The sequence below is a fragment of the Pseudorasbora parva genome, chromosome 10 (assembly GCF_024679245.1).
Source record: "Pseudorasbora parva isolate DD20220531a chromosome 10, ASM2467924v1, whole genome shotgun sequence".
Taxonomy (NCBI): Eukaryota; Metazoa; Chordata; class Actinopteri; order Cypriniformes; family Gobionidae; genus Pseudorasbora; species Pseudorasbora parva.
Window position 1 is genome coordinate 3,128,889 of NC_090181.1, and position 17,287 is coordinate 3,146,175.

General features: G+C 38.6%; 1 protein-coding gene across 1 annotated transcript in view; it reads left to right on the top strand.

Moving 5' to 3' along the window:
- Positions 1-16,603, top strand: part of akt1 (v-akt murine thymoma viral oncogene homolog 1) — a 90,265-nt gene extending 73,662 nt beyond the window's left edge. Inside the window, exons 11-14 of the mRNA XM_067454870.1 lie at positions 6,383-6,597; positions 8,922-9,009; positions 14,900-15,002; positions 16,328-16,603. Of these exons, the coding sequence (XP_067310971.1) occupies positions 6,383-6,597; positions 8,922-9,009; positions 14,900-15,002; positions 16,328-16,407 (486 nt within the window). The 3' untranslated portion in view covers positions 16,408-16,603. The remainder of the gene's footprint in view (positions 1-6,382; positions 6,598-8,921; positions 9,010-14,899; positions 15,003-16,327) is intronic.
- The last annotated feature ends 684 nt before the right edge of the window (positions 16,604-17,287 follow it).

Genomic DNA, 17,287 nt, shown 5'->3' on the forward strand with positions numbered 1-17,287 from the left:
GAGTTGAATAGTCTGTTCCTTTAAAGCAGTTTCCCAAACTAGACCTTTGTGAGTTTATTAAAAACTGATATAAAAATGTAAATAAATTCAATAATGTAACTTATTTAACTTAAGTTAAATAACGTAAAATATAATAATTAATAATTTAAATTGTTTTTAAATGTTAAATGTGAAATATTTCAATAATTTGAATGCATATGCGTATATTCACAATTTTTTAATGGTCACATGACATGCAACATAACAAATAAAATATTTCAACTGTTTTATTTTGATGTTAAAAAATATTACAATTTTACCATTTTAATTAACTTCTTGAGAACAACATGTTTGTTATTGTTTAATAATAATAATTATAATTATAATAATTAATGATATAGTAATAATAATTTGTTGTTAAATTACTAAAATATATTAATACAATTAACAATAAAAATATAAATAATAAAATTTCAATAAATCTCCGGTGTAATTTTCTCAGGTTATTTAACCAAAATATCTCAGGTTATTTTCAAATTATTACAATTTTACTTTTTAATTAACATAAGAACACCTTTTTTTGTGATCATTTAATAATGATATACCTATAATGATCATTTTTTTTGTTAAATTTAAATATAATCTTAATCTCAGGCGTACTTTATTTAAAAATAATTTATTCCAAGTTTAATTATCTTAAGAACACCATATTAATAATAATAATAATAGAAGAACCTGTTAAATGTTAAAGCATGTTGTTAAATTACTAATCTCAGGTGTAATTTATTTTAAAATTATTACAATTTTACATTTGAATTAACATAAGAACAACTTTTTTTGTGATCATTTAATAAAAATAATAATAATAATTAGTTTTTTAGTGTTAAAATAGGTTGTTAAATTATTGAAGTATTATCTTAAAATCTCAGGTGTACTTTAAGTTAATATTTCCGGTCAAGTTGACAAAGAAAGTTTATGAATCCCTGAAGTAAAGGAATAACTCGAAATGTTTAGCAGTTTCTCTTCTATAAAAGCTGCCAAAATGTCGTCCATATGACACACACGTCCTCATAGAAAGTCCTCCATCAGCTCATCTTATAATAGTTGAGTAATGTGTGTATCTGTAATCTGTTGGACATCTATGAAAACAGGAGTCATGGCGGTTTGGACCGTCATGAGGGACAGAATGATCATTTTGGGCTGGATTGTCCAGAATCCAGTGTCACCTGTCTCTCTCGTTCTCGTCCCGGCAACTTCGGTTCAGTCCCCGTGTTGACATGACAACAGGGCCCGGAGCGGGAGACTTCGGGGGCCGTTGCCATGGAGACGGGTGGCCTTTCTGGAGCGCGGCCCAGGCCGTGTTACAGGTTGTTCCGCTGTAAACAATGACCTTGTTGTGTTGTGTGTGTGGAGCTCTGGAATGCTGTTACGTCTGGAATATTCCACCGGCCCGGAGAGCGAGAAGGAGGGATGAGAGAATTTCAGAAGAAAACAGGTGGAAGTGTTTTAAATGCACACGGGCACTTGGAAAAGTGGGCGTTTTATGAGCTTTACATGAGTAGTGGCTCTAGACCCGGGATCCACTAAGGGGCCGAAGATGGCTTATGGACCGCTTAAAAATGTATCTGTACTCTCTGGCATTTTAGTACATCAGTACATGGATGTTTTGTATTTTGTCTTGTTGTATTGTTGGTTTCCTTTTAACTGCAATGTACAGCACTTTGGGACTATGGTGGTAGTCTGTAAGGTGCTATATCAATAAATAAACGAATGAACGAACGGCTTAAAACGATTTAAAATGAGGGAGTTTCGGTTCCTTTGTTCGCCTTTGGCTTGGCTTGCTCAGTTGGGGACACTAACATTATGATCTAAGTTATTCAACTAAATATACAAATAAAATGTATTTATTAGGTCTTAAATAATTCTATAAACTATAATACTGATCTGCCAACATTGTCGCTATATGATAAATTAAAATAAGCTGATAACATCACTGTTTTCTCCAGAACGACTGTACAGCCAAATCTAATTCTGTTGCAGTATTGTCCTGTTTAACACTGAAGCTGCTTTGACACAATCGGCGTTGGAAAAGCGCGATATAAATACAATTTACTTGACTTAAATATAGCAAAATATGTTTTAGACTAGGGGAAACCCTGTGAACTGACAGCTCTGGAAAAAAATTAAGAGACCACTTATCATTGAGAAATCCCTGTTAAGTGGTCTCTTCATTTTTTCCAGAGCTGTATTTCTTGATTTAATTACCTCAAAAACCTGTATTTATTTATATCTTAGAAAACCTGGATATATGAGAGCATTTTAGTGTGATTTCTAGACCGGCGAGTGTCATGGAAATTGATATCGTAATAAAAACAAATTAAAATCATGGGAATTTCTATATTGATTATATATTTTCTCGTTATGTCAAGCTCAACATTTTATCAGCTAGATAAGTTGTGATAATATATGTAAATATAAACTATACATATTACACATTTATGAGAATAATAATATTAATAATAAAAAAAACTTGAAACTTACTTGAACATTACAGAATGTAATTATTATTTAAAATTGTTTTTTTAATTATTTTCAATTATATTAATGTTACCATATAATAATTTAAATGATTTATTACAATTTTACATTTTAATTAACTTGAGAACACCATGTAATTTGTTGTTAAATGTTAAAACATGTTTAAATTATTGAAATATTTTCTTAAAATCTTAGTTTGTAAAATATATAATTATGAAATATAAATATACATTTACAAGAATAACAATATAACTCATTTCAAAAATCACAAACTAGTGGAAAAAAAATTCTTAAAAAATTAAATGAAAATTACAAAAATTTAATTATTATTTAAAATAAGTTGTTTTATTTATTTTTTCAATTTATACCATATAATATATTACCATAATATGTATTATAATATAGCTGCGAGCAGCAAAAGGCACAATGAGTGGCTGGAACATCAGACCAGCTGCAACAATGAGGAGTTAAAGATGGCTGGAAAATTACAAATACAATCACTAGTAATATGATTTAATTACATCAGTTTTAGGATTGTTGGGCAAACCATTCAGAAATTAAAAACAAAAACAAAAAAACATTTCCACATCTCCTGACCAGTAGGTGGTGCTGTGCTGAAACCCTGCATGCAGCACCAGGTCATACTTGTGATGACGTACCAAGATTAGTTTCGATATGCTAAAGTGTTAATACAGCATTAGGTCTAATTTGGCATGCTTATTCCAGAACGGGTGGGTTTATGATGTTGAAGATCTGAGGCAGTTTTGGTGAAAATTGGACAAACTGTTTTGGAAGAATTAGCAAAAGTAGCTTTTTCTAAATATTCAAAATGGTGGGAAAAATGTAATTATGTAAAATTACGTATTAGGGTGGATTCGAATCATCTCCCAAGGAATTATGTTTCTAATCCTAAATTTGGACCGTTGGTGGTATTAGAGCAATTAAGTAATGTTCGGACTGCCCTTTATCGGTGTGCCAAATTTCACAACTTTTTACCAAAATATGAATAATAATTCAAAATATGAAAAAAACATAACTTTGGTCAGTTGGTGGCGCTAGAGAGATTGAATTAGAGACTCCACAATTGCTGTGGTTAATATTTGGACTGTCCTGTATCTGTGTGCTAAATTTAGTAACTTTTTACCAAAAAATAATCATGATAATTCAAAATCTGAATAAAAACCATATTTTTGGTCAGTTGGTGGCGCTAGAGAGATTGAGTTAGAGACTCCACAATTGCTGTGGTTAATATTTGTACTGTCCTCTATCTGTGTGCCAAATTTCACAACTTTTTACCAAAAAATAAATAAATAAATTCAAAATATGAATAAAACCCATAACTTTGGTCAGTTGGTGGCGCTAGAGAGATTGAGTTAGAGACTCCACAATTGCTGTGGTTAATATTTGGACTGTCCTGTATCTGTGTGCCAAATTTCACAACTTTTTATCCAGAAATAAATAAATAAATTCAAAATATGAATAAAACCCATAACTTTGGTCAGTTGGTGGCGCTAGAGAGATTGAGTTAGAGACTCCACAATTGCTGTGGTTAATATTTGTACTGTCCTCTATCTGTGTGCCAAATTTCACAACTTTTTATCCAGAAATAAATAAATAAATTCAAAATATGAATAAAACCCATAACTTTGGTCAGTTGGTGGCGCTAGAGAGGTTGAGTTAGAGACTCCACAATTGCTGTGGTTAATATTTGGACTGTCCTGTATCTGTGTGCCAAATTTCACAACTTTTTATCCAGAAATAAATAAATAAATTCAAAATATGAATAAAACCCATAACTTTGGTCAGTTGGTGGCGCTAGAGAGATTGAGTTAGAGACTCCACAATTGCTGTGGTTAATATTTGTACTGTCCTCTATCTGTGTGCCAAATTTCACAACTTTTTATCCAGAAATAAATAAATAAATTCAAAATATGAATAAAACCCATAACTTTGGTCAGTTGGTGGCGCTAGAGAGGTTGAGTTAGAGACTCCACAATTGCTGTGGTTAATGTTTGGACTGTCCTCTATCTGTGTGCCAAATTTCACAACTTTTTGAAAAAGAATTTTTTTTAAAATGACAAACGAATTCAAAATGTTAATAAAAACTATAACAGTATCTCAAGTTATGACTAGTTTTACAGCCTGCCGCTGTAGTGTGGTGTTATGGGGGAAGTCTTCACTCCATGACTGGTCATGCCATGGAAATAGAGACTCGTTGATGTCAGCGCTGCTGTGTGGTTCGATGTGTTTACTGCTGTTCACACAGTCCATCCGAAGACGCGGGTCTCCTCTGGCGTCGCTGGGCTTGCGTGTGTTGAGGGCTTCCTGGCAGCTTCACAGCTGTGCCGTTCTTCTACATATATGGGGCAGCTGCAGACCCAGCTGTCTCGCTCTGTGAGTCACATGACAGCGGCTCTGGAAATAGACAGCGGTCAGTAATTCTAGCAGCTTCACGGCTTCACCTTACACTGACCGAACGGTCTGAGTCATTCTCTCCCCGTGACCCGCGGTCGGGGTTTCGGTAACACTCAGTGGGTGCAAACGCAAACACACCAGCACAAACAGCTCTCAGTTATACTGCACTGCTCTTTATTTAAAGGGTTAGTTCACCCAAAAATTACATTTATGTCATTTATGACCCGTAAGACCTCCGTTCATCTTCACTCACAGTCTAAGATATTTTATAGTTAGTCTGAGAGCGTATGCAAGTGTATGCACACTATACTGTCCATGTCCAGAAAGGGAATAAAAACATCATCACAGTAGTCCATATGAGACATCAGTGGGTTAATTAGAGTCTCTTGAAGCATCCAAAATACATTTGGGTCCAAAAATAACAAAAACTACGACTTTATTCAGCATTGGCTTCTCTTCCGCGTTTGTGTTCAATCCTCAAATTAAGATTCAAACGGTTATGAATCAGCGAATTGATTCATGATTCAGATCGTGTGTCAAACTGCTGAAATCACGTGACATTGGCGATTCGAATCATGAATCGATTCGCTGAATCATAACCGCTTGAATCTTTATTTGAGGATTGAACACAAACCCGGAAGAGAAGCCAATGCTGAATAAAGTCGTAGTTTTTGTTATTCTTTCTAACGACTGTGTTGTTTGACTTAATTTTGCATGAACGTGTCCAAGTTCATAAGACCGTTCGCAAAGACCGCTTTAGTTACTGTTGCAATGTCCGACAAGCCATGGCGCTCAAAACAAACATTATAGTCTCATGCAGGGAAAAATACACTGCGGGGGAAAGAGGACACAAAGTCTCAACTTTCAAATATTGTAATTTTTTAAGAAATTTAAACAAATACCGTTTTGTGCCTCTTTAATGTGTTTTGACAGATCGCTCGGCTAAAGCTGCTCATAAACCAATCATCCTCTTCCTTCTAGTTAATTTGCATAAAATTAGCATGAATGAACTCTAGAAGGAATGTTGTTTCAACCGTGGAACGTCAGTACACACCGTTTTTCAAGTTAAAATCCACTGACGTTAAGCTACTAACGTTACCTCTCCTGAGTGCTTTGTCCGACAAAACGGGGATACGGCGTTGTGATTGGTCAGATTGCCTGTCAATCGAACTCGCATCGAAGGGTGAATTCATTGTTTGTGTGTGTGTGTGTGTGTGTGTAAAAAAACAGTGCGCTTGATGCTTGACTCGACTTAAAAAACATGCAAGTGTATAATGACATTTTTTTTTTTAAGAAAGTAAAAATGCAGAATGTTTCCTGTGATGGGTAAGTTTAGGGGCAGGGTCAGTGTTAGGGGATAGTAAATACGGTTTGTACAGTATAAAAACCATTACGCCTATGGAATGTCCCCATGTTTCTCAAAAACAAACGTGTGTGTTTGTGTGTGCAGGTGCTGGAGGACAATGACTACGGCCGTGCGGTGGACTGGTGGGGTTTGGGTGTGGTGATGTATGAGATGATGTGCGGCCGTCTGCCCTTCTATAACCAGGATCATGAGCGTTTGTTTGAGCTCATACTGATGGAGGACATCCGCTTCCCTCGCACACTCGCTCCGGAGGGCAAATCGCTGCTGTCCGGCCTGCTCAAGAAAGACCCGAAGCAACGGTCGGTGCCATCACGCTTTAAACAGCTGACTGCCACAATGATTCATCGGCCGCATTTACACTGCAGGTCTCGATGCACAATTCCGATTTGGTGACTGTATCTGATTTTTTGGACGAGCCGCTTACATCATCTTTTAAAAGCGACCCGTATCCGATATTTTTATTTACACTGTACACTGACGAAACAGCCCAAGACGCTCTTAGCCGGAAAAGGAAGAAAATCGGCGTGATATGCAATGGATGTAGACAAAATGATTATTCAATGTTTTGCTGTCTGCACTTTTCCACACATCTTTAAAGGTCAGCGAAACATTTCTCTCGTAAAGCGGAGAAAAAGAGGAGAGCCCTTGACGGGGTTGCCAAGTTTTCAGAACAAAACCCGCCCAAATGCAACTCAAAACTGTGTTAACGGGTTAGTTCACCCAAAAATGAAATGTCTGTCATTAACTCCTCCCCCTAATGTCGCTCCACACCCGTAAGACCGTTTATCTTCACACACAGTTTAAGATATTTTAGATTTAGTCTGAGAGCGTATGCAAGTGTATGCACACTATACTGTCCATGTCCAGAAAGGGAATAAAAACATCATCACAGTAGTCCATATGAGACATCAGTGGGTTAAAGGTGCACTATGCAGCTTTCCGTCCACTGGAGGGCGCCTATTCAAAACAAAGGCGTAGTTTGATGACGCAAAGTGTGAGCGCAGCATCTTGGGACATGTGGTCTTCACCTCACAGCCGGTGGAAAATAGGACTCGGGCAGAAATCACGTTCATGGATGCGGTTATTAACGTTACTGTATTGAAGCAGAGCAGGAGCGAGTGTTGAGGAGCTGAGAACGGCCGCTGGAGCGATTGTTACACAAATACCCGCCTCGCGAATACCGGGACTTTTATTATGACGGGACGGGACACAGTCGCCGGGCGCCTGCACAGATCCGCTCTTCCGGTTATGATTTTGAGGTAATGCAGCTCTGTTTATCATATTAGATACATTTAAGTGTGTTTAAAATGATGTTATGACTTTACTCCGTGCGTTCACCTGTTCACACTGCTAAGAGTAAAACTCTCCTGCCAAATAAAAGCCGAAACCGAGGGTAGCGCAGATATGACGCGATTGAACGGCGACTCCCTCAAATGCTATGCTGACACGTCCCGGTCCTTCGTTAGTTAAAATAGCTATTCTCTCACAATTTACAAATAGTTGGAAACTTCTGGATATTGTAGGTACTCAACTGAACAAAATATATAACACTGGCCTAGTGGTTTTGGGATATTTTACTGCAAAAATACTACATAGTGCACCTTTAATTAGAGTCTCTTGAAGCATCCAAAATACATTTGGGTCCAAAAATAACAAAAACTACGACTTTATTCAGCATTGTCTTCTCTTCCGGGTTTGTTTTCAATCCTCAAATAAAGATTCAAACGGTTATGAATCAGCGAATTGATTCATGATTCGGATAACCAATGCCTCGTGATTTCAGCAGTTTGACTCGCGATCCAAATCATGAATCAATTCGCTGATTCATAACCGTCTGAATCTTAATTTGAGGATTGAACACAAACGCGGAAGAGAAGACAATGCTGAATAAAGTCGTAGTTTTTGTTATTTTTGGACCCAAATGTATTTTGGATGCTTCAAGAGACTCTAATTAACCCACTGATGTCTCATATGGACTACTGTGATGATGTTTTTATTCCCTTTCTGGACATGGACAGTATAGTGTGCATACACTTGCATACGCTCTCAGACTAAATATAAAATATCTTAAACTGTGTGTGAAGATGAACGGAGGTCTTACGGGTGTGGAGCGACATTAGGGGGAGGAGTTAATGACAGACATTTCATTTTTGGGTGAACTAACCCTTTAAAGTAGCCCAATTACGCATGAAAACCACAGACTTGGCAACACTGGCCCTTGATCGCAGTTCGTGTCCACCTGAGTCGACGTCATTCGCCTCCGTCCTTTTCTCAATGACGTCCGACTCGCATTTACTGGGGAATATCCGATCGGACCGCTTACATTATGCACGTATCCGATTCATATCAGATTTATTCCCACTTATGAGTGAGGCCTGAATCCGATCTGAGGATATCGGAATCATGCGTTCTTTTTCCTGCTGACACCTTCACATGTCATATCCGATCTGTGCCACATGAGAGGGAAAAATTGGGATTGTGTCACTTGAACGTTCAGTGTAAATGCGGCCATTCTGTATCCCATCCTGCAAAGCACACATGCTAAGTGTTTCTGGTGTAGATGTGTTAGTAATGGAGAAGTGTGTGTGTGTGTGTGTGTGTGTGTGTGTTCTGGGGGTTTTAGGTTAGGTGGCGGCCCTGATGATGCTAAAGAGATCATGCAGCACAAGTTCTTCACTGGAATTGTGTGGCAAGATGTTTATGAGAAGAAGGTAAAGACTCATTTTGCACACGTACCATCACATCACTTATTAGGAGAACCACAGCAGACATGCACACCACCATACCATCATACCGGCTGACCTGGACTAATGAGTTTTCTAGTCAACTATTAGTCACTCATTTAAAGGGATAGTTCACTTCAAAATGAACATTGTCATCATTTACTCATCCTCAAGTTGTTTCAAACCTGTATGAATTTCTTTCTTCAGCTGAACACAAGGGAAGATATTTTGAAGAATGCCAGAAACCAAACAGTTAACTGGAGCCATTGATTTCTATAGTATTTTTTTTTCCAACTATGGAAGTCAATGGCTCCAGTTACAGCCATTACTAGGCTCCAGATAAGCAGTTACTTATCTACTAATCACACATTTATATAAATAAGCCAAGTTATAATAATATATATAATTCCCTATATATAGCCTAATCAGTGCTCAAACACACACATAAAGCTCACCACAGCGCATGGCAAAAGTAATGATAATGAATGTGTCATGAAAAAACAAACATTTTAAAAATGTGTTGATATACTAGACTTACCATCTCTCTTCAGAATAGTGCATACACCTACACCGATCAGGCACAGCATCCTAATATTGCGTTGGTCCCCTTTTTCTGACCCGTCGAGTCATGGACTCCACTAGACCCCTGAAGGTGTGCTGTGGTATCCGGCACCAAGATGTTAGCAACAGATCCTTTAAGTCCTGTAAGTTGTGAGGTGGGGCCTCCATGGATCGGACTTGTTTGTTCAGCTCATCCCACAGATGCTCGATTGGATTGAGATCTGGGGAATCTGGAGGCCGAGTCAACGCCTCAAACTCGTGCTCCTCAAACCATTCCTGAAGCATTTGTGCTTTGTGTCAGGAGCATTATCCTGCTGGAAGAGCCACAGCCACCAGAATACCGTTTCCATCAAAGGCTGAACATGGTCTCAGCAATGCTTAGGTAGGTGGAGCGTGTCAAAGTAACATCCACATGGATGGAGGACCCAAGGTTTCCCAGCAGAACATTGGCCAAAGCATCACACTGCCTCCGCCGGCTCGCCTTCTTCCCATAGTGCATCCTGGGGCCGTGTGTTCCCCAGGTAAGCCACACACACACACACCCGGCCATCCACGTGATTCCTCAGACCAGGCCACCTTCTTCCATTGCTCCGTGGTCCAGTTCTGATGCTCACGTGCCACTGTTGGTGCTTTCGGCGGGGTCAGGGGTCAGAGGTCACCCTGACTGGTCAGCGGCTATGCCGCCCCATACGCAACAAACTGAGCTGCTCTGTGTATTCTGACAGCTTTCTATCAGAACCAGCATTAACTTCTGGAGCAGTTTGAGCTCCAGTAGCTCGTCTGTTTGATCGGACCACACGGGCCAGCCTTCGTTCCCCACGTGCATCAATGAGCCTTGGCCGCCCATGACCCTGTGGCCGGTTCTCCACTGGTCCTTCCTTGGCGCACTTTAGATAGATACTGACCACTGCAGACCGGGAACAGCCCACAAGAGCTGCAGTTTTGGAGATGCTCTGACCCAGTCGTCTAGCCATCTCAATTTGGCCCTTGTCAAACTCACTCAAATCCTTACGCTTGCCCATTTCTCCTGCTTCTAACACATCAACTCTGAGGACAAAATGTTCACTTGCTGCCGAATATATCCCACCCACTAACAGGAGCCGTGATGGAGAGATCAGCAGTGTTAATCACTTCACCTGTCAGTGGTCATAATGTTATGCATGATCGTATATATGCACGTTCCATATAATCTAAGAATATTTGTTTTCCATTTGAATCGGTTAATTTAAAAACAGATATTTCAAGCTTTCGATAGAAGCATTTCTCATGTCTGTGAGGAAAGTTCATGCTGAGTTTCGGTTTATTTTTTGACGCGCTCTAGTTCACAGAGACCAAGACGGCAGAAAGCACTTCCTGTTTGTTTTCTTTATTTGACAAAAGCTCAACGTGTAGTTATTGTGAGTGCACAGAAATGAAATGAGTCTGTTTCAAATGACGCATTAGGCTACTCTTGATGTAACACCAAAAATGACGGAGTATTTTTTAAGTTCAATGTAAGCGAACGCCTCCATGTCATGCAGTAAACGCACAAATACTTCAGCTTCCACATTTTGCCAAAACACAGATATGTGTCTAATAATAGGCTAGCGGGCATTTATCTAGGGTTAATGTTAGAGCAAGCGGCCATCTCAAGTTGCTACTACTGACATGTTTCAAATGATAAGCCATATTTAAGGTCGACTAGCGATTTAATCTACTATTAGGGGCAGGCCTAATCATTTATTAGAGAGATGGCACAAACGGACAATCATTAGATCAGCGCTTGTTTAGATGCCATAGACCCCACACTGCAAAAAATGCTCTTCTTGTTTAGTTTTTTTTTTGTTTCCAGTCCAAATATCTAAAAATTCTTAAATCAAGATGCATTTATTAGATAAGTAAAATTACATGAGATATTTTTTCTTGTTTTCTGGGGAAAAAATCAAAATGAAGAGAGTTTTTGCTTAAAACAGGCACAATGATCTGCCAATGGGGTGAGAAAAATAATCTTAATTCTGTTTGGGACCAGTGCTTTAAGTGGGCCGGTTTGGGACCGCCACCTCTCCGTTCGCCCAGAACGTGACTTTAGCGTACCGGTACGCTCATTGGCACATCTTCCAGAGCGCCCTTCACAATGCACGTTTCCTAATTCGTCCCACCGAGAATACCCATAGACATCATATAGATAGACGCCCTATCGAGCGCTACTGCCTATTGGCACATTCGAGCCGTGGAGCCGCCATCTTGAACCGGTCGCCAGCTCCACTCAGTGTAACTTGTTTGCCAGGTGCAGTGAGCTGTCAGCGCATTTAATTAATCACATCTCACTGAATACCTAACCGATTTTAACGCGGGTTTTTTGCTGCAAAGGTCATTAATGTAGCTATGATACAGGACACATGGTTCAGCGTATTTTAATATTCTTAAGCCATATTCGGATGGTAATTGTTTCTCGTGGGGTCGTACGGTATTTTTCGGATGCATTTTAAAATCTAAAGCCTACACTTTTATTACTAAAATGCTGGAAAGTATTTACAAGAATAATCTTTCATCACCGCTTAAAAGAGAAAGAGAAAAAAACACTTAAACATTTGAAATGAGCCGTTATTTCCGCTCATTTTTAAAATTACTTTTTTTTAAACAAGACATTTAAATAAAATAATAATGTCTTATTATTAAATATGATTTTTTAAATTCTTTTTATTCCAAGCATATGACATTTTTACAGCAGACAATCATTTGAATTACCACGTGAGCAGTGTTTCCCAGGTGCGGAGGAACACTCGCTCCTCCACCGAGAATAAATCGCCATCCGAATAGACTAGTTTTATCACTGAGGTGGCATGCAAATGTATTTTACAGACGTCCACATGAGAAACAATTACCGTCCGAATAGGGCTATAGTGGGCTTAACAGTTACATAATATTCTGATATAAGATATAAAGTGTCCAGACGTCCAAAATCAAAATATGTGATATAGGATATACAGGGATTTATAAAACCACACAATATATATATATGATAAAGAAGCAGAAACAGAGAGTTGAAAGTAAAATAAGATATTTTAATAAGTTGAAACAATTTATAATGATTTGTGACACACTCTCTCTCTCACACACACACACACACACACACACACACACACACACACACACACACACACACACTAAATATATAATATTCTGATAAAGTTCCGGCATCAGCCTTTGTGATTGGGATTGTTCTGTTCGCCTTCATCTGCAACACAACGACAGCTATTATGCCCGGTCAGCAATGCATGTATTAACTTCAGATTGGATTGTGTTGGTACTAATAGGCACATAATGTTACCAAACGCTGAAAGTAAGTTTTGTGCATCTAACAAGTGCTTTCTAACATCTTTTTGATCTGAATAGTAACTTAAGTTATGTGGAAAACACTTGAGTTGAGGGAGATACATAGCTTAGCTAACATTAGCTAGCTACGATTTCAGTACAGTACTATCAAAGATCCTTGCTCCTTCTCAATTATCTGGATTTAAGGACAAAATACAACCAATAGTACGATGGCAAAGTTAAATCTTACTTGTGAAAAGTAATCCCGCGAGCCCTACCTGCGATGGTTCGCCGATTAGAACAGGAAAATGCTGCACAGTGCTCTGGCATCTTAACTGCTGCTATGCAACGAAACTAGAAGTACGACCGGTTCAAAATGGCCGCCGCAAATCTCGGCGCCCAGCAGCCAATTGGGCGTCTACCTATATGATGTCTATGAGAATACCCGTTCGCGGAAGGCTTTAAGACCCAGCAGAATCCTCTGCCGGTGTTCTCTATGCGCGCGCTAACGGCGAATCCCTTTAACTGTTCGCATTTAGATTTTCGGCAAGTCAGTTTGGGCGGATGCAAACAACGTGATTATTGTTCGTGAGTCCAACATTCAGCCATGCAAAAAAAAAAAAAAAAAAAGCATGCACTCTCCCTGATGGAAGACGTGATCAAAAAGGGAAGTCGTCTTTCACTATAATTGTAAGTTAATGCAGTATTTTAAATCTTTAATATTTAAGCAACTTGTCGTATTCATAAACTCATTAGGCTATTCAAACACAAAATAACTAATAAAGTCTCAAGCAGCAAAAGCAAACCTCTAAGTTCTCTTTAATACAAAAATATGCATTTTCATTTATTCATAGGCTATATAGTTGCAACAGCATTTAGTTCAACATTAAGTGCCATTGTTTTATCAAATGTTTTATTGGCTGAATTTTCAAATTATGCTTTCAAATTGTATGCCATCTATGTATCTTCCAGAGGAAAAAAAAAACCTTTTACGTTTTATAATTTTGAATAGAGGTTGATGGTATTTAATATCCCTTTAGTGTAGAAAATAAATATTCAGTCATTTGAGCATGGAGTCACATTACTCCTACTGGACTGAACCATAGGGCCATTTAAATTAAGGTTACAAAAGAAAATATAGAAGTATATTGAGATATATTTAATACTTTAGTATTAAGAATTACACGCACAGTATGGGAAATTGTCATTCTGACCCCCACTACAAAATATTGAATTACTCAGTAAATATACACCCATCACATTAAATATTTTGTCTTTGTTCTTAATTTATGACTGTCTTTCTTCAGAAACAAAATGAACAAAATCTGGGAAATTTTCAAAAATTTTGGAGATTTTGACACAGAATAACCCAAATGTGTTTGTCTGAGAGCCCTTATACACACACTTAACTGCAGACACTGAAATAACCACACTGTGCGGTACAGTACACATATTTTGAGTGTCCCTTATGATGTCCCTTATTTTCTTAACGAACCACGATTGTCCCTTATTTAATTTTCCAGAAGTTGGCAACCCTACGTATAAAACCCCTTCAATATAGTTGTTGTTACCTCAGGGGAGGAGAGGAGTCTGCAAAAATAATAATAATAATAATAATAATAATAAAGTACCGGCACTTCTTTTGGGCCACTTAAAACACTGTTTGGGACGGAAACAAGATTATTTTTCTCACCCCATAGGCAGATCATTTTGCTTGTTTTAAGCAAAAACTCACTTCATTTAGATTTTATTTTTAAGAAAACAAGGAAAATATCTTATGTCGTTTTGCTTATCTTGTAAATGCATCTTGATTTAAGAATTGTTAGATATTTAGACTAGAAACAAGACAAAAATACTCTAAGAAGAGCATTTTTTTGCAGTGCATCCTTTATACACTGAAAAAGTAATGTTATAAATCTAACCAGATGCCGCACCAGTTCATTCAGTGTGTTGTGAAGTTGGACGGCTGTAAACTGTAAAATGGTTGATCCGGATTGTCTAACAGTCGCTCTCTGTTCCTCAGCTGGTTCCTCCGTTCAAACCGCAGGTGACCTCAGAAACAGACACCAGATATTTTGATGAGGAGTTCACCGGACAGACCATCACCATCACACCGCCGGGACAAGGTACCGCCAGCACACACACCTGCAGGAGAAAAACTGATCAATATACAGTCCTGGTCAAAACTATTGGCCCCCTTATTTAAAGGAACAGTGCACCGTTTTAGAAATCGAGCTTATTCATTTAGATAAGCTCTTTCCTACATTTAGAAATGTGGGCAAATGCACGTCCCGAGTAAAAGTGATCCAAAAAACAAAACAAAAAACAACCTAATTACTTCTTGTGGCCTGCGTATTCACAACGAGTACAAATCGTGATGTAGATTAAGACTAGGCGATTTGTACTCGTTGTGAATACGCAGGCCACAAGCAGTAATTAGGTGGAGGGTAGAACACAAATGAAGATTTTTAACTCAGCCGTTGCTCGTATAATGCGTGTCGATGGGGTGTATTTCTATGAGAGTAAAAAACACACAGACATACGAATCCATATTAAACCCTGAGGCTCGTGGAGGACACACTGATGTCTTAAGACACGAAACGATCGCTTTCTGCCAGAAACACAACAGTATTTGTGTTATGATTGACCTCATATCAGACGAATCTCATCTAGTGTTCCCAATGACAAAGAAGGTCAAAATACCGGCGCGTTCATATATTTACATAGGTGCCTCATTAGTGCATGTGCAGATCGGTCAAATGAGGCATCTATGTAAATATATCTATGATCGCACCAGTATTTTGACCTTCTTTGCCATTGGGAACACTTGATGAGATTCGTCTGATATGAGGTCAATAATAACACAAATACTGTTGTGTTTCTGGCAGAAAGCGATCGTTTCGTGTCTTAACCCTTTAGGCGCCAGAGGTTTTTTCGTAAAACGTTCGATTTTGACATCTTAATTTGACACGCATTATACGAGCAACGGTTGAGTTAAAAATCTTCATTTGTGTTCTCCTGAAGAAACACACACACCGACATCTCAGACGCCCTGGAGGTCAGCAGATAAACATCACAGGCTCATTTTAGGGTCAACTATCCCTTTAAGTTTACCTGTAAAAGTTACTTAAATTTAAATTACATGAAATGAGTTTAATCTTGCAAAATGTAACTTATTTTCATTGTTATCACTCTGTCATAACCTATTGATCATATTTTTCTACAGTGAGTTCTGGCTTTGTTTGGAACTATTTTCACTGCCAAAATGGCGCAAAACTTACATGATGAACAATGTTTGTCAATATTAACTTCTTTTAAAATCAATATCACACACTTTCTGCTGCCGCATGTCTTGATTGACAGATGACAGCAAAATGTGTCCATATAAACGTAACAAGTGTGACTGTACTGCTCACGTGTGTGTGTGTGTTTGTGTGTGTGTCTTGTTCAGCTGACAGTATGGAGCTGTTCGACAGCGAGAGGAGGCCGCATTTCCCACAGTTCTCCTACTCCGCCAGTGGAACGGCGTGAAAGCGTCACAGAAACTGCTCTGAGATCAGTGTAGCGGAGACCTGATGTCTGTCTGAAATCAGCTTCTGTGGCCTTTCAATTCATGATGATCTGAGGATACGCGAGGGAACGCATCTCCAACCGCCAAATTAAAGGACAACTGCGGTGAGAAATGACCCTAGGGGTAATTAACAGACCGAGTAGATCGTTCTCTGGGATGCGTTTTCATGAAAATCGAATGTAAAGAGTTTTATCTCTAAACACAGATTAGCTTATAACGCTTGTCTACGGGGCACAGGGTCAGTGAAATTAAACCGCTAGTTAATACCACTAACAGCTCAACATAGCCTCACACTAACACGGCAGCATAATGAGGGTCCCTACAGGCAAACCGAAGCATTGAGAACTTTGTAAGAGTACAAACAGTTTAATAAGAAGATACTTTATAAAGACAGTACATTGCGCGTTTACAGACGGCAGCCATCTTGGAGAACAGTCTCGACGAGTCGAGCCACGAGCGCTGTGCTAAGAGATGAACTGTGACTGTGAGTCTCATATGGTCCGTTGTTTCCGGAAGAAAGCACTGAACACAACAGAGAAAATAAATAAATAAAAATGTCCATGTAATTAGATTTCACAAACTGAATTTCACAAAACTTAGCACAGCGTTCGTGGCTCGACTCGTCGAGACTGTTCTCCAAGATGGCTGCCGTCTGTAAACGCGTAATGTACTGTCTTTATAAAGTATCTTCTTATTAAACTGTTTGTACTCTTACAGAGTTCTCAATGCTTCGGTTAGCATGTAGGGACCCTCATTATGCTGCCGTGTTAGTGTGAGGCTATGTTGAGCTGTTAGTGGTGTTAACTAGCCTGACGTGGTCATACTCAGCTCTAGTCAGAA